This window comes from Trematomus bernacchii, unplaced genomic scaffold, assembly GCF_902827165.1.
Source record: "Trematomus bernacchii unplaced genomic scaffold, fTreBer1.1, whole genome shotgun sequence".
NCBI lineage: Eukaryota > Metazoa > Chordata > Actinopteri > Perciformes > Nototheniidae > Trematomus > Trematomus bernacchii.
The window spans coordinates 412,251-437,372 of NW_022987429.1; the positions used below are offsets into that span (position 1 = coordinate 412,251).

Consider the following 25,122-nt stretch of genomic DNA (forward strand, 5'->3'; position numbering starts at 1 on the left):
CATGAATAAATGACAGGGGGGTATTGAGCGCTTGATGTGAGGACAAAACCTCTCTGGACAGGAGGAGAGAAGAGGGAGATGATAAAAAGGAATAAGATGAGAAAAGTGGGAATATTAGAGAAGGTGAGGAGGAAAAGGGAGAAGTGATGAAAAGCAGAATGATAAATAGAGTCAGAAGGAAATAACAGACACATCATGGGAAAGTAATCTAAACTAAATATGTGTTTCCGAAATAAGATTTGATGCCATGTCTAATAAATAAGAATTTTCTTGTGATACAATTGAAAATATGCAAATCCCCCCGCCCTTATATAGCTATAAAGTTGGGCCAACAGTCTGACAGTAACACATACCTACAGGAAATATAATGTGTACACTGAGTGCTACATTTAAAACCACATTCTTGATGGTTTTATGGCTGCACCATTCCATTGATTGGAAAGATTCCTGGGCTTTATATTATACACATTTCCCTAAAATGAAGCATGACATGTTTGATATGTCTGACAACTTTTGGATATTAAAAATAAATCTCCTGGTTAAGTTTGTAGCAAGTGAGCCACCAGCTGGTGAAGGAGAATTAACGAATATGTTGTGAGAAGAATTCGCCTTAGAAAGTCAGAGAGAAGATGGACGTTCACGAAAGCACCTCTAAACGGGTAGTTGGGAAAGAAGGAAGACAAAGTGATTGTGCTTACAGGTTCTTGACATTTGTAATTCCTCTGAAAGCTTTCCGTGGAACCGCCTTGATCTGGTTCTCGCTGAGGTCTCTGCAGAGAGAAAGAGACACAGAGGACATTAGTTGAGGTATTCCAAGCACTCACACATATAGGGAGTCAAAGCATAAACAAAACCACAAACATGTTAATATATGACACACACACAGATACACAACCACGCACACACACATGCAATTACAGTACAAAGGCAAAGACGGAGGAGGAGATGGAGAGAAAGGGAGAGAGAGGATGATATGACATTTATGATCAGTGGAAGAATTTGGTGCAAAGAGCTTCAAAGACAATGGGAACTATCAGAAATACTGCTGGCATGAATCCATATACTGCCTTGAAGTGTGTGTGTGTGTGTGTGTGCCTGTCTCCATGTGTGTCATTAATAGAGAGGCATTGGAGGGGGAAAGCAGACAGTCAGATACATAGAAAGACCAGTGTGTGTGTGTGTGTGTGTGTGTGTGTGTGTGTGTGTGTGTGTGTGTGTGTGTGTGTGTGTGTGTGTGTTCCGTTCATTGTGGTTGTTAAGCATGTTTTTTATGTAAAAGTTAGTTTTCCCCACTAAAGCCCTCCAACAGCGCAGCACTGCTGTGGCGGATAATAATCTATTCAAAGAAACCAGAGAACACACACACATTGTAATGCCAATATCAAGCAACATATCTATTTCATTTGATCCCCCTCAGCTCTAACACACACTCTGAACATGGCTGCACATACAATGGTCCTGCTATTTTTCTGTCTCCCTAATGAATACTGATATGAGCCAAATTATTTTGGACATGACACAACAGCCTGGCCCTAACTCTATTAGTGTTGTTTGTTTGGGAGAAGGCCTGGCAGGCAAACCAGGTTCAGAAAGCACAATGTAATTATAGCGGTTTGAAATATCAGACAAGCTAATCACCCTAGTCCTGTCAGTCAGGCCTGAGTCCAGTACACACACACCCTTACAATGAACACACTAGCTAACAAAGCCAATCAGCGGTACAAATACATCACCACAACATTTTACTGTAGATAGACACACACACACACACACCAGAAAAATCAGCAAGCTCTCTGTGGATAATCGTAATTATGTATCAACCATATTCATTACAATTTCCTGTCACGCAGTTAAGAAACACAGCGTCTTATTGGTCAATTTTCACAGACAGACAACCATTAACAAACACACACACTTACAGTACACACACAACAAACAAACACACATATACATTGAAATAAACACATACTGTATGCTTATGCCAGCTAATTTACAGTCATGCATACATTCACGTACACAGGAGGAAAATTGGTTGTGCATTATTACTGTTATTAGGGCTGTGAATGTTAATTGGCAAGCCGTGCTCAGAAAACAGAAAACTAATTTCCTCAAACTAACAAGGTTTCATCATTTTTGGACGTTTCCCTTTGAGCCCTGTGTTTTCTGGCTCATTCCTTTTGTTTGACAAGAGATTAGCGTTTTTTTCTCCACAAACCTTGATGGGAAAAGTATGTGCCTGGCGTTGTATATTCTTTATGCAAAGAAAATATGTGCAATTTTGCTCAGCGATTGTGGTAACGAAGGAGCACACAAGTGGCAAACATTTGACGGACAGGACTGGCGTAATGATATTTTAATCTGCAGCACGCCTGGAAAATATTCCATGTGTTTAGATTATTATTTTTCAGGAAGAAGGTTTTCTTCTTTTCATTATTTGTTGTCTTTCTTGCCTGCATGATGACGTCGACTAAGCAAATAGAAAGCAAAGCTGTTCACTCTATCTTTTTCTTTTCTAATCGTTCTCAATTATCGCTGTTGAAATACCAAAAATAAAATGCTACGAATATGTATTTAACTCTACTTGTGGTCTGCTGAAAAGAGTATAAAATGAATGTGAAAAAAAGCATGAGAATGAGAAGAAGAAACAAACTTATTTGAAAGTCATATTTCATAAGGAGTTCCATGGCTAATAAATCTTTTATTGTTTTGTTTACCCACCATGATATTTATTTGTTATTGCTTCTAACAGAAGGAAAGTCATCCAAGTCAAATAAAAGCTATTATGAGACTGTGTGTCTCTCTGTCTCTCTTTATGACTCCAGCTGAGTGACTGACAACAGCGCCGGGAGTCCACAGTTTAGGCCCCCATAATAAAACTCATATGTCACAAGGCTTGTATTAAGTTTTCATCATACTAGTGGTTACTGTTTGTCCATTTGTGCAATGGTTCTAGGGGTATGGAAATGATTTGGGGGATATTTTGGGAGGTGTAAACAGAAGATGGACACCTCATCAACATTCTATTGGGAAAAAAAGTAGAACATTTGATTTGAACCACAATGACAGGATACAATAAGTGAGTGAGAAAAAGGCTGCTATCACTTTGGCAGGAAATGTGAACCCTTTGCTCATGGTATAAACCTGATTAAGAAAATAGGCTTTCAGGGACAAGCAGATGTGTATAGCTGCCATTTGGCACTGTTTTGATGTGACCTCATGTACTCGGGGGATATTGAAAATAGCTCTTTGCTCTATCATAATGTATTGTCTCTGTTGAACACATTCCCGTCATGTTTTCATGTAAACAGCTGTCCTCCTCCCATCTCTCTGTGAGTCATACCTGCCGACCTTTGAGTAGAGCGAAGACTATAACCAACAGGAGATTGGCCTGCGCTACTTGAAAAGGACACTCACTGATAGAATAACCACACAAACCACACACACACACACAAACCACACACACACACACACACACACACACACACACACACACACACACACGGGCAAATAAAAACTCATTTGGATATATGGATGGTTTGTACAGCAGTGTGTAGCAATCTGCTCCCACATTTCATGTATTGGATTAAGCCATGTTGGTCCCCCTCTATTGCCACAGCGTTTGAAAGAGCTGGCAATTAATCTCCTAAAAATTATATTAAAGAGACAGATGGCTCTTTGAATTATACATCAGTTCCATTACGATGACAAATTCTGTAAATTATAGTGGTACAGATTGTGAAAACAACTCCATATATTTTGAGGAACTGGAATCTCAATACGCAACTGATGACGCAAACGTTCAGTTATCTGAGTTCAGTGTTCATGGAGGAAATACAGGAAAGAAGAGTTGAAAACAAACGGCAGAAGGAAGAAACATGGTCTTTTATCATTCCCTCAATGTTTTTAATGGCTTTCTAAGTACTGTATGATTGATTACATTTTGACCAGATGTCATTCAGACCTTCCCCTTTCACCACACAGACCCCCCACCCTCCGTTTACCCAGCCAAGGCCTCTCCTTCCTGGGCATGCTGACTCTCCGTGGCCCCTAAAAGTCTGGAGGGATTGAGGATGACAGCAAGATCTTCCTCTGTGTGTGTGTGTGTGTGTGTGTGTGTGTGTGTGTGTGTGTGTGTGTGTGTGTGTGTGTGCGTGCGTGCGTGCGTGCGTGCGTGCGTGCGTGCGTGCGTGCGTGTGTGTGTACGTGTGTACGTGTGTGCTCCTGGCGATCACCTCCTCCATATTAAGTTCCATTATTCATGTGAGGAGAATAATAACACTAGCCAGGTCATCCTTTGCCACTCTTCGGATATTACGGTTAACCCCTTCACGCACACAGAGACACACACAGACACACATATGGGGACTCATTACACACAAAGAGTGCACACAAACACACATTTGTGTCCCCGTAAGCCTCAGCAACACGAATGCAGATATAAAAACATAACTAGTGCAAACACATATATTTCTTTCTCAATTTCCACACAGATCAAATGAACTTTTCCCTCAGGCTGTGTCACCCCTACACTTTTTTTATCCAACAGTCGACACCAGTTATTAGATGGATACACCCTCAGGTTCGTTCAGATATGAGCAAAGGTCCACTATGAACCATTAACCTGTGAGAGGGGGAGTGGAAACATGCCTCTTTGATATCATATGATTTTGATCTCAGATGGCGTCACAGGAGGTCTCAGTAAGACGGAGATGACAAGGAGGTCGGCAGAGGTTCGCATCCATGTGTCAGTTAGAATTTGTGTGTCTCTGCGTGAAAGAAACAGCAGGCAAGTGAGAGCGGATGGGCGGCAAAGCATGCATCTTTGTGTGTGTTTCTGTCTTTTATTAAAAGGAGGGCGACGGGGAAGAAAGAAAAGAGATGACCCTTGGCTGGGCTCCAGGGGAGAGATGAAAAAAGAGAGAGGAGAGGAACAGGAGTAAACGGACAGTGAAGGAAGACAGAGGTGGCTAAATGCATTGAGACACCTTCAATGGTTCACGTCTCACTTCTCTTCTTCATGTCTTTCTTTTCCCCTCACTTTCTTTGTTGACCACTACTGCTATCTCACTTTCTCTCTCTCTCTGTCTGTCTCTTTTTCTCTCCCTTGGGGGCTGTAAGTGCATTTAATATTGTTCCATAAAGAGAGTAATAAATATCGACTGCTGGCTAGCTCATATTCCTCTTGTTTTTTAAGGCACTCTACTGTAGGGCACGACCAAAGTCATGCAGCAGGTATTACAGTGATATGTCCTGTACTGTAATAGTCATTTCACATCCTTTGGTATCTGTAACCATTAGAACTATCAAAGTGACCATTATACCATATAACTAACGGCTATTATTTGATATTTCTTATTTATAATGTAAATATATTTAAATGTTCCGATACCTTTTAATTATATTGCTTAAAATGAACAAAATAGCACAATACTTCATTGATACATGTACTGTATGGATTTCACCAGATCACTCAAGGTGAACTGCACAGTGAGTTTAGGCATGCACCTAAGTGATCAAATGAATATGGATTTATATATTCTCTCACTGCAACAGCACACAGGGAGGTCTGTGTCCTCTAAATCGAAGTAATTCAAATGTGGCCTTTGTTTACTCTGAGAATTTGTTGGCAAGTTCAAAAGAAACTTAAAGCGACTTTTTTTTCTAACAATCATTTATCCTGGGGGAACTTACTGACTATAAATGCAGCATTTTGGCAGTGCCACAGACATATAGCTCCATGCATTCAAAACTGGAACTTTCCCATTACAACCACGGCCTCCCAGTCTTGGCTGCAGAGTGACTCTACTTGAGTGATTGTTACTTGTGCCAACAAACCGGGGGGATATATTACCCAACATGCTGGCAGCGCATTGCAGACATAGGACTGCAGTGTGGGTTTGATATTTTAAAGTTTTACCGCGTAAAGCAATATTTTATAGCCAAATAATTGTCTTGATTTAGGCTAAAAAACGCATGATGGTCTACTGCGTTCTATAGTCAGATGTTTTGCCTTCAGTTCTTGTTTGATTATTCTAAACACGTTGAGCATTCAAACTGTGTGTTCCCTGAAAGCTTGATCTTTTATGCTATTTTTATGGAAAGTGTTGCTTCCCATCACACACATATTGCCTTCAAATGTGTCCTCTGTATCTCGCTGTACTATATATAATGGAGGTCACACAGAAGGGTCTTCCTTCCATATTTTCTAAAACATTTGTTTGCCTTTCTCTTTTCAGTCTTTGTAATTCTTCATCAGTCTTTTGACTCAATGCCCTTGCTTCGTCTTGTAACCTCCGCCTCATCCATCCTCCTCCCCTATTCAACCATTCCCCCCCGTCCCCCGTCCCCCAGCTCCACTCCCTGTGATTTAATTAAGTGGGCGCTTTATGAATAAAAATATTGCCCCCCTCTATTGATCATGGTGGACGGGAGGATGACAGCTCTGGCTGGCTGGGACGGGACAGCCACTCTCCTAACTCGCTCCATTACACTGATCTAACTAAGTGTGTGTGTGTGGAGTTTAATCAGTGTGTGTGTGTGTGCAAGGACAGGTGTGTGTGTGTGTGTATACAAGTGACATTGTGTAGCACTGTGTGTGGGTGTGGACGGTAGAGTGTTGTGTGTGTTTGTGAAGGAAACAGGCACCTGGGAGCAGAAGCAGCTAAATCAAACTGAGCGTTCTCAAAAGCTCCCATGGGCCTTAGCAAATCCTTCGTTAAAGAGAAACACACACACACACACACACAAACACACAGCCACATAGACACACACGCATGCACACATTCCTCCAACGCCTCCTTTGATACATACTGCATCAGCATTATAAATGGACATTGTGTGCACTTTTGGTTTCTATCTCTCTCTCTCCTGCTCCCTCCCCCTCCTCTACCCATCGCTCTCCGTAAGGCTGTAAGTATCTATTATGCTTTGTCGATACTGTAATTAAATTGGACAGCTTAATGCAATTCTCTGTGATCCATAGGCCTGTATGGATATAAAAGCTTTTCTGGCCCCACGCCCGCAAGACGTCCGACAAATTTAGATGAGTTACTATTGGGCAAATAAAAAAAATGTTGGAGAGGTTAAGGCAGCAGGGCGCACACATGGTCATTTGTAATTGGCTAATTCACTTTAATGTCTCCGACGCCATTTTGTTTTAATATATTTTCTTATTTGAATTGTCATCCGCTGGACTAAGCGATATTACAAGTCCGTCTCTCTTTCCTTTTTTTGCCTTGTTAGTCCTTCCTTTTCTTCTAGTGCTTTAGCTAAGCGATATTGCAGGCTCTTAGGGACATTTATAGAGCTAATAAAACTTCAGCAGCAAAGGATCAAGAGACAACTTCAGAAGGGACGCAGAGAGGGGATGTATAGGAGGAGAGGGTGGATTAACAGGAAGGCGAGAAAAGATACTATAGTGTGATAGATGGAAGGGGATAGATAGATACTGTTGAGACAGTTTAAATGTATTCATTTGTGTCTCTGAAAGAATAGATGTATTATTTCCCATTTATGTCTAAGAGAGGGCATTTGAATGCACGAATGTAATGTCGCTTACGGTTCTTTACCAGTAACGATCTAAATGAATGAAAATCGCCATAACAGTAAATCATTATTTTCATATTTTGGCTGTTGTTTTGCAACTTTATTCTATGATTAGTTTTATTTTGTTCATAAAGCATGACAAAGAGTGGCGGTTTACTGACATGTTACACCTAATTGAGACCGAAATGCAATAATTGTGAGGCAACACAATGCAATAGATCTGGATCAAAAAGATAAACTGGTAATTGATTCTCGCATGTGAAATAGGCGATCCTCGGTGAGAAAAGGATTTAAAGCATTACGGGTGATGGAGGATTTAAGCTGGAGAATCTCATTCTGAGAATGGCCAAAGCTCCTTGACTAAATGGATTTGTTCTTTGGGAAATTGTTTAACCAGCATAAGGCTTTTAAAGAGACCCTTAGTCCACAGAGAGTTGTCCAAACATCTTATTTAATATGCCAACTTGAGTTTATCCACAAGCTTTATCAAAAGTTGATGTACATAAAACCCCAGCAAAGTGCAAACAAAGGATAAACAGTTTATCAAAAACAACGAGCAACATCCTGTCGTAAGCTAAGTCATTATATCCTTCTCCTGCTAAGTGGCTAAGAGAAAACCTTAAAAATAAATGGTAAAGTGCAACAATAAATGGATAATTGAGGAACAGGAAATGAGGATGAACCCAACAACCTGTTTGACTGACTGGCTGACGTCGTCATGGAAGAATAGATTGACGTGTTTTACTAAGACTAAAAGGTGGAATGGGGAGGCATGAGGAGAGGAAAGACAGGAGGTGAGGAGAGGTAATGAGGAGTGATGGAGGGGAAAGGGATTATAGGCAATGCAAGGACACATTGAAGGGAGTAGAGAAGGTGGGAATGGAAAAACAATAGTTGCTAGATCTGAGTATAGAGGGACGCAAGGGGAGGTGATGAAGGTATGGAAAGAAAAAAAGGGAGGAGGTGTGAATAAAGCAGCTGACGGTGCCTTTTTGCTTTTATAAGCATCTGGGGAGCACCTCAGCACCCATAAATAATACGCTGCAAATTAGCAGATTGGATAAGAGAAGGGGACTGCTGGAAGTGTGTGTGTGTGTGTGTGTGTGTGTGTGTGTGTGTGTGTGTGTGTGTGTGTGTGTGTGTGTGTGTGTGTGTGTGTGTGTGTGTGTGTGTGTGCGTGTGTGTGTGTGTGTGTGTGTGTTACTATGAACATGTACTCATGGCACTGTACATGTGTGTGTTGGTGTCATTAACATTATGTACTGCATGTTCAGTACATTCTCTGTACAGCTGCGTCTTTGAGGGTGTGTGTATTTGTGTGTGTGTGTGTGTGTGTATTTGTGTGTGTGTGTGTGTGTGTGTGTGTGTGTGTGTGTGTGTGTGTGTGTGTGTGTGTGTGTGTGTGAGGCATCTCTCTGAGTTCTGATCAGTCTCTCAGCAGGTTAGCGTTGTCAAGGTTACCGCAGGCCATTTTGCCAGTGGGCCAATTAACTTTTAACACAGGAACAGAACAGCGCAGGTGTCTCATGGTGCCGGGGTTAGAGAGGGTGTGTGTATACGAGTGTATATGTGTAGTTTGTCTAAGAGTATAGTTTTGAAAGACACCGACAAGCACATAGTGTGTGTGTGAGAGATGAAATTAGACGATGTGTGTGCATGGGAGAGCAGAAAGCGAGAGAAAAGAAAGCTTTTGTTGTCTCTATGTTTGTCAAACAGCAGCGTGGCCTTTCATGATGCTAAGAGAAGAATACAATTGAGGGTGAGATGCGGGCAAATGTGAGTCTGAGCACAGCAAGACATCAGGGAGTGAGGGCTCCTGTGTGTTGCAGACGACTAAATGTGTTCCCTAGTAAAGGTTGATGCAGTCCCTTCTGTGCAAAGACAGTTGTTTGAGTTACTTTGGACCAAAATCAAAATATGCAACATGATTTTTGCCTAACACTAAATATCTGAATATCACTTAATAACAATTGTTCCTTTTCTTGGAGATAGCACTAGAAATGGCAAGACTTATTTGTTTGGTTTTCCCTCTCACTGGCATTGTGTGATACTATACACGTTTTACTGTCATTTATCTGTAATTAAAACATTTAACTCAGAGTATAACACAATCGTGCCTGTATGTTCAAAGCTTTCGACACATTTCTATTGCCAGGCAAATTTGCACAGTTAAAATTCAAAGTTATGTGTTTCTGTTTCCACTGCGAACATGGACTAAACAGAACATTTCTAAACGTCTTAAATGATAGGGTTTGTATATCCTTTGAACACAGATTCATGGATGTCTTTCCTAAATAGACTTTCTAGAAATGTCTAGTTTGACTACATTTTGAGACTGATGAAAAGGAAGCAGTTTTTGATGCCAAATAAAAATCATTTTCTAAAACTAAGGACAAATTAAATTAAATTCCTACACAGGATAGCCATATTACCTTAAAGCAAACAGGCCACCTTGTTTAGCTTTAGTTTAAAAAGGGAAAACAACATTACAACTCATAGAGCTTCAAAGAGTAAGAATTGTGTGTGCAGGAAACCACAAATGTCTGTAATATGTTAAAAGGAACAAATAGGAAATGAAATGACAAGAAACACTGTAATCAGTAGCAGTACATGATAATTACTTCCAGTCTATGCAGTTTCAAAACCTGAACAACATCCAGTCATCATATCGCATCCAGCATATTTCTATTTAGCAGTTGTAAATTCCAAAAACTTAAACCTATAAAAGTGAAATCTATTGCCAAGTTTCTCATATCATAAGAAAAAATGAATTTTTCTTAGTGTTCTTTGTTGGACTTTCGTGACGCAGCAGCGAAGCAAATGCACAGCACAAATGAATGTTTGAACAATGGTTGTATCTGCCTGAGTGTATTTGGTGAAACAAAGTGATAGTGATGGCAAACAGAGCAGACTGTCATCCTCCCTTCCCATGCATGCAGTCCGACGCTAATTCCACTGACAGACTTTCTTCCACAATGGCTACTGGCTGCTGTCTTCTTAGCCTGAGGGCCTGTCTGGTTGAGCGAGAGTGTGTGTGTATGTGTGTGTGAGAGAGATGGAGAGAGAGAGAGCTTTACAGAAGTTGGGTAGATGGAGAAAGAGAAAGGAATAAAAGAGACAACCAGGGAGAAGGAAAGCACTTTTGTGTATGCGAGAGTGTGTGTGTGTGCATGGTTGCTATGCTGTCTCCAGGCCGTAATCTCTTTAGTAAGCCCCATGATCCAGTTAGAGACAGCGAGTGGCTAATGTCAGGGCTAACTGGAAGAGAGGGATCTATGTGAGTGTGTGTTTATAAATGTTTGTGTGTATGCCTTTACTATATCCATATCCTTGTTGAGACTGTCAGGGACAAACTGTAAGACAACTCGAGTGTTTGTGTACTGCTGGAATAAATGTTTTTATGCCTACAACCATATCCACTTCCATGTATGAGTGTATAGTGTGTGTGTGTGTGTTTGATTGTGTGTAGCAGGGTGTGTCTGAAAAGCAGCAGTGCCCATTAAGGCTGAGAGATTAGATTGAGTGGATCCAGATTCTGCGCCATTGTTCCTCAACAGCAGGAAAGCCTGCTGCAGGAAAGCCTGCTGCAGAGGTGCAGGAAATGGATTTTTAGTTAATTTGTCTGGTGAAATCAGGGTTAAGAAAGAGAAGGAAAAAAAGTTAATTGGGTTTAAAATCCGGTCACTTTTGAGAAATAGCAACATCCTACAGAGATGTTTCATGCTCAGCAGCAGAGGTTGCAGTAAATACAGTGGGTTTTATGTTAATATGCAGCAAAGATTGCTGGCTTTTCGCTATTTAAACCACATTTTTTAAATCAGTAATCATGTTTATTCCAAAACTGATTCCCGGACATATTAAATGAATAAATATAATACAATGTGATCTATGATAAATAAATGTACTTCTGCAAGAAAAAAAAATCCAAACATTAGATAATCATCTGATCAAGACCTTTTAAAATATGACAAAACATTTTCTGTTTTATACAACTATTGCTTCAGTTTTTATTCTGGGCCAATATGCCTCAATTGATTGGAGGCTGTGCAATATCCTGGTATGTCTTGGTATGTAATATATGGTTCATTCAGTGCAGCGTGTAGATGAATGTTGTAAATGTGCTTGATGCTGTCGTGGCATGATTAAAATGGACGTGGTGATCAGCAGTTTTGTCACAGAGGGTAAAAGTACAGCTAACTCACCCGCTGCCATAATAAACGATAAGACGCTGACACAACCCGAATGATGAACGCTCTGAACTAATGGCCGCTCGCTCGCTCGCCCACACGCATGCATAAATATAACCAACTCTTTTTGTTTTTTCTCCCCCTGTCCATGCATGTCTGTCTTTTCCACATCTGTCTCTTCTCTCCTATCAGTTACTGCACAAAAAAAGGAAAGAAACAACCTGTCCTTCAAAAATGTAATTATACCATTCCTTCATTTACAGAAAATCGGCTCCAAAACAGCTCGTAAAACAGCATGGGAGTAAATGTAGTCCGCCTCAAACGTTGTGATATGAAAATCATTCATACCCCGAGGGAATATATTGAGAGGAATAAAGGATGGATGTGGACGGACAGAAATTGAACCAAATTCTCCCCTCCAACCCAATCACATTGCATCACAAATCACTAGCGCTGCTGCTAATACAGGGTGTTACGGTGCGCAGGCCTCAGCATATATTGTGTGTGTGTGTGTGTGTGTGTGTGTGTGTGTGTGTGTGTGTGTGTGTGTGTGTGTGTGTGTGTGTGTGTGTGTGTGTGTGTGTGTGTGTGTGTGTGTGTGTGTGTGTGTGTGTGTGTGTGTGTGTGTGTGTGTGTGTGTGTGTGTGTGTGTGTGTGTGTGCGTGCGTGCGTGCGTGCGTGCGTGTGTGTGTGTGTGTGTGTGTAGAAGAGTACGTTTGCCTACCATACTTGGGAAATGAGGGAGAAGGAAAGAGAGACAGTAAAATAGAGGGAGAGAGAAGGAAAAGATGATTTAGGAGTAATGAGAGCCGGTAAAATCACGGTGCCCAACGGCATTATGGGACTAAATCTAATCTGCTAATGGAGAGGGGGGCGTGAGCCGTGGTGGTGATGGAGGGGGGAAGAGGTGGAGTAGGAGGGGGAGATAAATGAAGAAAGGAAAGGACAGCAATGGCAGGAATGAAGGTTGGGGACAGAGAAATGAATGGAGAACAGGAAGGACAGACAAGAACAAGAAGAACAAGAACAAGAGAACTGTAGGACGAACGGCAAAGAGGCAGGATGGAGAAGTCAAGAGCGCAGAAAATAGGAAACAAGAGAAAGAAATAAATACAGAACAAACAGACAATGGTGAAAAGAGGACATTATACAATGTAAATGTATAAGCGAAGGTCAAATCATGATGACGATGATGATGATGATGAAGACAATGGTAGAAGAAGAAAAAGCTGCATAAGAATGAATGGAACAGGAAAAACAAAGCGATGAAGATGCGGTGAAAACACAAAACAAAGACAGAAGGGAAAATATAACAAAGAAAGAAGATAAATGCAAAAATGCATAGAAAGAGGAAAAAAAAGGTCAAAGACATTGTGAAAGGGTGGGAGGTTGTGTTGAAAATATGATGTGTGTGTGTGTGTGTGTGTGTGTGTGTGTGTGTGTGTGTGTGTGTGTGTGTGTGTGTGTGTGTGTGTGTGTGTGTGTGTGTGTGTGTTAGAGAAATAACCTGGGGTGGAGGCATCGGGAGGGCAGGGCCCAGGAGAGCACAATCAGCATTGCTGCTATCACATGCTGCAAAACATGCTCTCTCTCTCTATCACACACACACACACACACACACACACACACACACACACACACACACACACACACACACACACACACACACACACACACACACACACACACACACACACACACACACACACACACACACACACACACACACACACACACACACACACACACACACACACACACACACACCAGCATGCAGATGGGGCAAGGTTTGCACACACAATCCATTCATGACGTACGTGAAACAACAAAAACACCATCCTCATTGTTGTTCTCCCCGCCACACACACACATTCTTGCGCAGCCACACACTCCGCAGAAGGCAGCCATTGAGAGGTAATTGCCCCAGACTGTTAATGTTTGCCAGGATGAAACTACAGCAGTCTTTACAAGGCCGGGCTAATTTCACAACTTTATGTCATTACCCCAACCAAATGGCTGACAACCACATTAAAACATGGTAACTAATAGAAAAGAAAATCGGAATAGATTTGGTTTTATACGTTTAATTATTTATTGAAGTTGTCTGTAAGATATCTGTTGGTGCTGCAATGATGTGCTGGAGATGTACACTGTGTGCATCCTGGGAGGTGATATGATAAAATATTTATTCCAAATTATCTCTTCATGGTAAGACACCTTTATAGCTAGAAATGTTAGAAATGAGCTTATATTAATTGATTATTCAATTGACAGAAACTTCTATTCATCTATTAAGTCATATTTTGAGTTAAAAATGCTAAACATTTGTTGGTTTCAGGTTCTTCCAATATTGTACTGCTTGTCTTCAAGATCCAATGCAAGGTACAATATACCCCATACATGAAAATGAATAAAATAGTGCAAGAAGAAATAGAGAAAGAAAAAAGGGTGCACAATAAAAAAAATAATGTTAAATTAAATACTGCATGGTGGTCTGACATATGGAGAAAAACATGTTATTTTGCAGCAACGGATCTGAAGAGACTGCAAAAAGAGAATACACTGTAATAAGTAAACCATAGCTGTCAATCTAGAATACAATTCATATAGTGCCTATTCAAAATACAATCTTTAAATCATATCCTATCAATCCCTTGGTCCTCCTCATGTCCATCATGTGATGCGTCACCTCCCAGGGAAAGCAAATTCAACCCGCTCAGGCTGGGTGGCCCGAACACCAGCGACTGTCAGACAGTCAGATTTTATTATATCACACTGTATCATACCATATTGTTTTAAATCATTTTCATGACTCATGTGTCTTTTTATAAATACAATCTGCATTTGGAAATTAAACTTTGGGCCACAGTGGTAAACTCCTACACGAGGTTGAGTCCAGAAACTCTGTGAAACTGCACCAAAACCTCAACAATCTGCTATGAGCAACACAAACAGAGCAGAGCCGCATGGCAACTCCATTATCTTGATAGTAAACAGGACCCCAGCTCTGCAAATTGCAGTATCTAAGCTACGGCATCAACACACAACAACTAGCTAAGATGTACAAAACATACAACATTAAAGGGTCAGTGTAGCATTATAAGAAAGTCTACTGAACAACCCCTTTAGCTCAAAGAAACCTAAACTTAAACACATTCAACGTAATTCTATCTCTTAAATTACCTCTTCAACAATCCATTACTATGAAAAAATACTATTTCCCCCCAAAAAACGCTTTTAACCAGGTCCCAAGTGTGTAGAAAGAATTGTCCAAACTCCCTATAAATCAGAATCAGACGAAAGCCGACCATTACTTTTGCAATGATGCTGAACAGAATGCAAAACACAATGTCAAGCCATAACGTCTTGTGTATAGCCGTTTGATTCACAGGTCGGTAAAAGAAAACACAGATGCAACATTACACCGCAGCTTAGACAATTATACCAAATTACACTGAAACTCCACAGTGGCTCGTGTGTTTATGAGGTAATGTACAGTTTCGGAGCATGAGATTGCAACTGCGTTCCCTTACGCATTCGGGGCGAAGGCACGGCCATGCAATCAAATCGCCATTACAGTGCTGAGTGTTACAGCTGAGGGAAAGCAGACGAGGGAAGGGATAGGGTCAAAAGTTATTGACTGAATCACAACAACTAAATCTCTGTTTCTCTTTATTTGAATAGGCGAGCTGACAAAAAACACACTTTCTGTGGAGGAACATGCAAGACAGATTTGTGACATATTGCTTTAGTGTAGAAAATAATATATAAAGTAAGTCAGAGAGCCTCTCAATGGGGCTCAAACTCCACCCTGCAGGTTGGTAAATGTCCAATTTAGCAAAGAAACACTGTCTTTTTATGATCAAATATTTTACACAAGAGACGAGCATGACCATAAGACTAGACAAGCTACATCAGGCCATCTACTGTACATGCACCTAAACCCAGGACAAATCTTCTGAAATCGTCTGTGTCTTATAGAGCTATAATGGAAAGGAACTCATTGCCAAACTACCTTGCTGAAATAGAGTCCAGAGCCTCTTTCAAGAAGAGATTGAAGGGCCATCTACTAATGACCATGTACCCTTGTGAGCTGTGAACCCTAATTGAATGATATCTCATGCTTTGTACTGGTGGGTGTCTTGTGCACTCATCCTTGGCTGAGATTGATATTGAAAGTGGATGAGATTGTTGATGATGTTGGTGATGTTGTTATTGTTGTGTTATTGTTGTATTGTTTTAAGTGTCGGACCCCAGGAAGAGTAGCTTTTGTCAAGAGCAAAAAGCTAATGGGGATCCTAAATAAACATAAACATATAGGCAATCTGTATCAGAGCACCTTAGATGAAATCAAAAGGGTTTCCAGACAGAAGATGGCGCTGTAATTCTTCTCTGTGTGTGCTTCTCTCAGTGTAATCAATGCAGGCAGATCACTATCACACTCTCAAAAGAGATCAATGGCTCTCACATGCAGGATTACTTCTCCTTTAAGGACATTTTTAGACACATTTTCAATGTAAACATTACTTTTCTAAATGAAGAAAAGTGAATAATTACCATTTACAGACCTGGTTCAGAAGCAACACCTGTTACAGTAAATGCACCCACGTAAAAACTCATATCTATTTGTATTGGATTACAAAATGAATGGCAGGAATAAAGATGCCTCTAGTTGGCTGTATGATGGCATGACAGAGAAAGCTAGTGTTTCTTGTAGCATTAATATTAGATGTTTCATTGGCTTGTTTACACCTAAAACAACTTCAAATGCACCACTGCATCACTTCCCTATTTCCCCCAACATACCCTTCAAATCTGTCACTGCTGGACATGAATCAAACTGACACGTCGTTCATTAAGCGGACTGATAGAAGGCAGAGTTGGCACAGTGAGGGCAAACAAGGTAGAAATGGATGTCTGCATGTTTTCTTTCTCCACACCTGTTGTGTGTCCTCTCAGTCTGTCCTCTTTCCCTTACGTCTGTGAGTCTGTCCACAGCAGTATCTGCCTTTCTTCTCTCTACAAAGAAGAAATACACACTGGAAGGATCTGTGAATGATTATCCTCTGCTCACCCCGTGACACGAGAAGCTAATAGGTTCCCAGCAGGGAATATGTGTGTGTGTGTGTGTGTGTGTGTGTCAGAGAAAAAGGAAGGTTGTATAGGATCTGTGAAAACGTTTTATTTGTAAATATGTTGTCATGTTGTATACAGTGTGTGTGTGTAGCGCTAAGCTGTATGTTTTTCGATGTTCAAACATGTGCCTCATTGTTGCCTATATGTCAATATGAGTGCACAATATGTGGATATACTCAAGAGGCTGTTTGTGTGTGTGCACATATGAGTGTGTGAGTGTTTGTGTGTGTTTCTCATTTCCTCCAAGTAGAGATTAGGGCCAAAGAAGAGCAGCATTATCAGACAGCTGGAAATGAGATCTCAGTAGGGGACCCGACTCCTCTGCCTTTCTTTTCTTCCCTTCTTCCACACCTCCCTTAGCGTCTCTTTCTGATCCCCGTCACTCCTTTTTCACCTCCCTTTCATACGGCACTGCTTTTACCTTTCCATCCCCTTCTCTTTGACTATTTCCCATCTTTTCCTCCACGTGTTCTTTTGTCCAAACAACCTCTGCATTCACCTTTCTCTACCTGCAGCTCTCTTTCTCCTCTCCCGTTCTATAAAAGATAAGGTCCTTCCCTTAGCTTATCAACATAGTACTTGTTATTGACATATACCTCTACTTAATCTTGTTTTCTAACAACCCATGTGGTTAACCGAGCTGCAATTGATCTTCCCTGTTATAAAAATAAAAAGTAGATTACGGATTCAAGTAATAATCTAAAATTCTTGAAGAAATACATAAAGCAGAATTAATAGCACTTTAAATTGACTTTCATTACAGTTTCCCTGCTGGAAAATCTATGTGGCTTCGATTTTTTACTTTGATTTTCGGTTGAGGTTGTTTTCTTTAATCGTGGAATCCATCAGTGTTACAATTAACTTCTACGTTTTATTATGTATTTCCAAAGAAACTGTTGCCTCTGCTGAAGACAGGCCTCTCTGTTCTCTACAAGGACTTTCCCAAGAAACCCTCACCACAAACATTGTTTACAACTTCCAGTCACATAGGGACGGATTTAAAAGCTATTGTTACGACATGCTATCAACTTGCACATTGTTCTAATATTCTTAAATGACAGTGTCTTATATTATTGCTATATTACTTTATTTATCAAGGGATCTTCCAGAAATACAATCCATACAAGATATTACATTTGAAACAGGAAAGCGTAAAACAAACAAAGATGATAGTGAACACAGATATCAATAAGGAGAAGTCTCCTCACGGCAGATACAGACTGAGCTGATCTGTGAGAAGCCATTCCCCGGAGCCATTTTTCCCATATTATTTTCCCCTATTCTTTTGGAAGTCTGATGTCACCACGACAACAACCAAACAAACATGAGCATGCAATGGTTTTGTAGATAAACACTTCATTGTCGAGATCTGTCAGCCCGTCATGGAAAAGTTATGAAACAAATAAATCTATCTCGAACGATCTGATGGTCTTCATGTTCAGTTCCAATGGAAGCATGCGGCATTACATCACTGTGGCGGGTTGTTTGTTTGTTTATGTGTGGGTGTGTGTAGTTTGAAAGTAATGAGATCCATGTTACATCAATGAAATACAAAAGAAATGTAAGATATGAGCTACAGTTATAGAGAAAATGTGTTTGAAGTGACATTCAATAGACCAGCACAATAATAAAACAGAAGAGGCTCTAAAAGGAGGGTTGGAAGTCGTTCAGTAGTAAAAAAATAAGAAGGCACGTCAAATGAATAGTGTCAAATGTTCTTTGATGATACATCTTTTATTGAATATATAATAGCTTTAGTTATTCTTTATACACTTTTTATAACTTTGTATTGCTAGAAAATAATAACTTTTTTTTATAATAAACTACATGAACACGTGGCAAATATCCAAAAGGAAATAAGTCATTCCAAGGTTAGAACACTTCAATAAAACAATTATGTTTAAATGTATAATGTTTGACTGGTTCTGTACTTATTTAAAGAGTAATTAGAAACCGTATCCAACAGTCAGTGTATGTGTGCACGTGGGTCAGAGTAAAGTCTATTGGGGATTTCCAGGAAGTGGTAGCCAAACTAAGTTTATTATCTCTCTTCCTCAATCAAATCAGTGAGAGTGAAAAATGTAGAACAGGACACCATTTCCTGAGACCTACACACATGCGCACGCACACACACACACACACACACACACACAGCTATCTTGACTGAAACATCTAGAGAGTGTGACCGTTGTGCCAAAGAGAGGAAATCCCATCGCAGCCCACACCTACTCTCGACATATTACACCCTGTGTGTTGATCCGTGTGTGTGTGTGTGTGTGTGTGTGTGTGTGTGTGTGTGTGTGTGTGTCAGGGGTTGTTTGCATGTCTGAGCTTCTGTGTGTGTGTGTGTGTTTGATCTGTCGATGTTATCTGTGCATCTCATTGACAGAGAGGAAGGAAATGAACAGTCAGTCCCACTGACAGAAACACAGTCGCCGCCGGACACAACCGTTCAGATATAACGCTCTGTGTCACATTTTGAGAATCACTGTTAATGCTGTCATGATTTAATCTGTAAATTAGCAAATGTTGTAACAAGTGTAATATATTGAATGTTCTGCAACTGAAGAGCGAGATGGAGAGGCACATGTTATGGTGCTTTTTGCTGCATTGACTGCATGCTGCAAAAAGCAAGAAACGTTCCTTCCATCTTCTTCTACGGTCTTTGAACATCTTTTAGAAAATGTTTTTCAATAGAGCTGGGAGATATCTGTAGCTGCATCTGTATTCATAGTCCTGCAGCATGTTGTACCCAGACATGTCAACAAACCAAATGTCCTAATACAAATGAATTAGGAAGACATTTAAGGGGGAATCTTCTAAATATAGTATGCATATGATCAGATGAAATATATAGTAAATGTCTCACACTTTATCACTATCAGTATAACATTTAATGTCTTTCCATTCAATGTAATGTTTCTTTTATATTTCATTTTCATTCTTCTCCTGAACTCGCCCTGCTGAAGAGATTCAGTGTTTATGTTCACCTTCTTTCTTATTGCTCGTATCTCCATAATTTTCTCGGTTCCATTTCCCAACTCTGCCTTCTTTGTATACAAATATTTCCCTCTCCTCAAATCAAATAGGTCTTATTTCATCCCCTCTCCTTTACTTTGTCCGTGTCCATATTAATCTCAGTTTATACATTTATAGTCAGTCCAACAAAAGCAACATAACCCATAAAGGCACTTAGCTTAGGATGCTTGTACAATGTTCTGCTTGTTTGTCCATTTGAGAGGACAAGCATCCATCTGTGTTTATTTGTCTGTGTATGAGAGTAAATGTTAGCCGCCCTCCTCCTAGACAGGCTAAAGGTATAAAGCCACAGAGATTACAAGTGGCGCCGTCGGCCATGTAGACACTAATCAAATATACGATCCTGTGTCAGGTCTCAATGGGCTGGTGGGGGAAAAAATAAAGATGGGGGGGGGGGGGGGCAGGAAAGAGTGATGAAGAGAAGTGAGCTGGCCAGCCTTGTTTGACCTGTTAGAGAAAATGTGGGAGGACAGAGAGTAAGATGGAAGGAGAAAGAAAGAGGGGGGAGTACAATTATGAAAGAAAAAAATACACACACGAGAGGCATTCATAAATCACCCCATCTACATTTTAATTTGTGCTAAACCGCCCGTTTGAATAGGTTAAGTGGACGCTCTGAATTAGTGTACGTTACGTAGGCGGTTCTATCAAAGCCCATTTCTAAACCCATAACCCCAAATATCATTTGTGTCAAACAGCAAACGACTAGATTGCTTAACCTGAGACAGACTCCGCAGTGAAGCATTGGATCATTTCATTCAAAGACAAATTGAACTCTGTTTTTGAAAGGGACGGTTCAACAAATACAGCGTGTACCAATGATGCAAAAAGTGGCCATTCTCAACGCTAAGCCCCAACAAGAGTGAGGGTCTGGAGCTTAAGCGGAGAAGTGGCAAGAATTTGACAATTTCTCCCAGTGGAAAGTTAATTTCCTTGCATTGTGGACATACTTCTTCTTCTTTTTTTAACAGCGGGGCCCACCAAGTATCCTCTGGGGCCGATTAAACACTCAGTGTCACTTACAGAGAGGTTGGGAGGGTTAAGTGGACCGGCATTAGACAGACAGAGAGGTAAATTGCTACAATGACAAACTGCTGCACTTCTTGTATGAGTCCCACTGCGCTCTGTGACATGGTGTGTGTCTGCCCCATATAGTATATGAATAGCCACACACACACAAACACACACAAACATACATTGTTAAAAATGCTGCTTTGAGAAGTGAAGAGGCCCAGGCAGCAGCCTCCATCTGAGGTGACCTCAGCGATCATTACATCATGAGGTATATGGGCTTGATTTATATGCATGCTGTGCTGAGGAGCATATTCAAACAAACCAGCCTGGGTGGAGCAGGGGAAGAGAGGTAAAAGGAGAGAAGAGAGGAGGTGTGATGGTAATAGTGTATGTTAATAGAAAATGAATGCATGACCTCCACCCTGCTCGTGTCCTACAGCTGGAACACACACCACACACACATACACCCACACACTGACACACACCAGCACACGCATGGTGTCCCGCAGTGTATGACTAACTGTAAGGATATATGATCCATTTACATCATAACCAGGTGCATTGTACTGGATTATCAACTGAGGTCACCCCATCTCCCCTGTTCTCACTGACTCTGTGTGTGTGTGTGTGTGTGTGTGTGTGTGTGTGTGTGTGTGTGTGTGTGTGTGTGTGTGTGTGTGTGTGTGTGTGTGTGTGTGTGTGTGTGTGTGTGTGTGTGTGTGTGTGTGTGTATTTGAAGGTGATATGTTCATGTATGGGAGTACACCTGAGGCAAGCAGCATACATTAACAAAAAGGAGAATGAGAAAGGGTTACGTTACAGCTAATAATATTCAAGGTTAATAGTTGACCTGTTTACAAATTAGATTTCACATTTAACAAAAGATAATACATTATGATGCATTATTAAAGGTCAATGCAAAGTCTTAAACCAATGAGCTAACAGCAGAACTTGACTGCAAAGGTTTTTTTTTGTAAAATATGTATGCTCAGTTTTGCGTACTCCTTATAAAATAAAGTAAAATTTGATTTGATAACTTTAGTCCCTTAGTAGCTTAGCCCCTCATCCCGTCATGCCTTTACTCTAACAACTCGACCCATTCAGAAAAACACTTTCAGCTACACTTATATTATTGTTATTTTAAATGTGTCATTTTGATTTGTCACAACTAAAAATCAGCAGACATTGCCAAATGTGTCTGATGGATCGCCGTGGCTTAAGGGGTTTCTGCCAGGGAGTCAGAGTAATTATTTTCTTAACTTCATTTGAGCCAGAGACAGCAGCAAGGTTTCCTTTAAACATCAGTCTACGTAAACTTTGTCCGGGTAACAAGTTCTCCACTCCTCATTTAACTTCTTCAACTTTGAAGTGTTGGACTGAAATGAGATGCAACATTGACTTAAATTCAAGTCTTAACATTTGGAGGACTTGTTATTGACTTTATAATAATGACTTTCCCGCTTTGGTGGCAGTCATGAAAGTGGCAAATATTTCCTTCCACACTGCCAGTCAACTTGGCCATTCTCTTTGCAATAACTTAAATTTAAAGGAAACTGGAAAAACACTTATTGTGGACTGTATAAATCCTCATATATTTGGTTTGTAAACGGTCATTATGCACAATTTATTTCTTTACAAGTTTGGCAGGCGTCACATAAGGAGCCAGAAACATGGCAGTCAAAGCGAAGCAGCTGCAGTGTTCCTGTAAATTCACCATCTCTCCTGCTCTGACATAATCTGATGTTTAAAGAGAGTGTGTGTGTACATGCACAGATATGCTGCCACTCATGTTGAACCATGTGGGCCTCAGGACACACACAAACACACTAACACACATACAGACACACACACACACACATGCAGCTACAGTAACTAACTCATTAAAACGGCTCATTTCACCCCAACCTCAGCCAACACACACATTGCTCCCTGATCCAAGAGATACACACACACACACACACACACACACACACACACACACACACACACACACACACACACACACACACACACACACACACACACACACACACACACACACACACACACACACACACACACACACACACACACACACACACACACACACACACACACACACCGCAGGTTTGGCCACAGTCTTAGACACACATGCTCAGTCACTCCTTCCTATCCAAATAAAACTATCACTTCCGGATTTAATCCCAATTTAGTTTTCTCGGCAGAGTCTATCTTCATCTGTTCCTGATGTCTAAGAGATGAAAACACATTAAAAGAGAAACAGATACAAAATAAAGTAATAACGATCGGAAGTAGAGCTAGATGTTGACATGTATGTAACTAATGTTAACTCACTCAGAGAATTTAGATGCATTGTTACTCATTCTATATCACTGACATGCAATAAGTCAATCATACAACATCTACTTTGTACTTGAAATGTGGAGAGTATAAGGTTTTAAGGAGTAGTGAGCCTAAGGTATTGTGATAAGAACATATGTTAATATCTTTGATTACAAAATGTGAACATATTTTAAAGACTGTCTCTACAAAGCGCCTGTTGTTGCGGAGAGGGTTTGTCTTACCAAGAAACTCAAATGTTGGCGGAAATAACATGATGTGTTCTTTTAAACTCACAAACCACTTTTTTTTTCAATCAACAAAAGCAATGAAAATAGTTTCCTCATCATACTTTGGCGCATTCTTGTACCACAGGCCGAGCTGGAGCTGTGTTTTATCGATCGACAAAAGATAGTGGAAAAACATTACGTGTTATGAATAAAGCAGCAACGGCACTTGAGAAAGAGTTACAGTCAAAAGCAAGTCAAAAGACAGAACAGCAGACACAAAGAGGAAGACAGATGTAGAAGAAAGAGCCAAAAAGCAGGGACACAGAGACAGGATCTCTCATCACTTCTGAGAAAGGACTGGTGATTTTCAGCCTCTCTCTTCCCTACTGTTTCTACTTCAACCACAGAAGAGCCCCTTGGTGTCAAACCCAGCCAACACAGTTTCACTAAAGTCCGTTTTTCAAGACAAAAACTTTCACTGAACAATTTAAGTAGTCATCTTCATTTTTGTTCAATACATGTATTGCATAATTGTAATAATTCTACTTGTATTTTATAAGCAATACACTTGCGTTTTTGTCTTTATACCATACAGCCCCTTTATTTGTACATTGTTTTGAATTGTTTTAAACTAAATAGATAACGTCTTTTAAACTTGTCACTATGGCTACACATATTTCAATTGTGCAGGTTATGTTTAAACATTGTAAAGGAATAATTTGGGATAACAACCTAAAAGAACCATTTACAGAACACCCACCAAACCCATAGAACTCTTGAGCACTGCGGTACTCTTCAATCAGTATTAACACTTTAACACTTACGCCAAAAAACCATACACTAATTCTGCATTTGGATATGTGTGGATTAAACCCCTGCATGTTTATTGAGCTTGGCCAATGAAGTTAATCTACCTACTTTACTGCATTAGTTCATATAACTCCAGCTGATGGAAGGAAGGAGACTCTAAAGCTCACCCTGTCAGTCAACCTTAGACCTCAGTGAAAAATATACAACCACCCCCGATATTATTTTTCATCCCCAAACCCCAAAACCATGAAATCTCCCCCTTCTTGATCCAATCTTTCCTTCAGGACCCAGACAAAAAAAATCCACCACCTCCCGGCCTCCCAGAAATCTGGTTCCAGTTTGAGGCAGCGCTGAGCTAGAGGGACTGAAAGGCAGCTGACGCTTATAAATAAATAACCAGAAAGCATGCAACATATCCAAAATCTCTCCACAGATTTATGATTTTTTAATGTGACCCTTCTTGAAAAACATTTTCAATCTGAATTTCCCCCTGCCATATCTTCAGCTATCTTCTGTTTTACAAGAATATTAATAGATATGGTTAGAGTTTTCCTTTTTTATGATGGAGCCGACAACTAATATAAATGTTTGGAGACTTTAATAAAATAAGGAATAAATGTAGACGCTAAACTAACATGCCAAGTCTGCAAGCATTCTGTTTATTCTCAGTTTTGATATCTTTTTGCTTTCTCTATATGTGCTTTCTCTCCTCTCTGTGTCATTGATATAGCCTCTTGAGCAATTATTGTTTGTTGTTTTCCTCTTTCTCTGTCTCTCACCTCACACACACACCTCATGTACGCAGTGCTTGTTCCTCTTGTATAGCTGCCAGGGGAATGTTT

The 25,122-nt window shown here is 40.4% G+C and overlaps 1 protein-coding gene across 1 annotated transcript in view; it reads right to left on the reverse strand.

Moving 5' to 3' along the window:
- Positions 1 to 25,122, reverse strand: part of slit3 (slit homolog 3 (Drosophila)) — a 228,127-nt gene that overhangs the window by 102,772 nt on the left and 100,233 nt on the right. Inside the window, 1 exon segment of the mRNA XM_034141508.1 lies at positions 699 to 770. Within this exon segment, the coding sequence (XP_033997399.1) occupies positions 699 to 770 (72 nt within the window).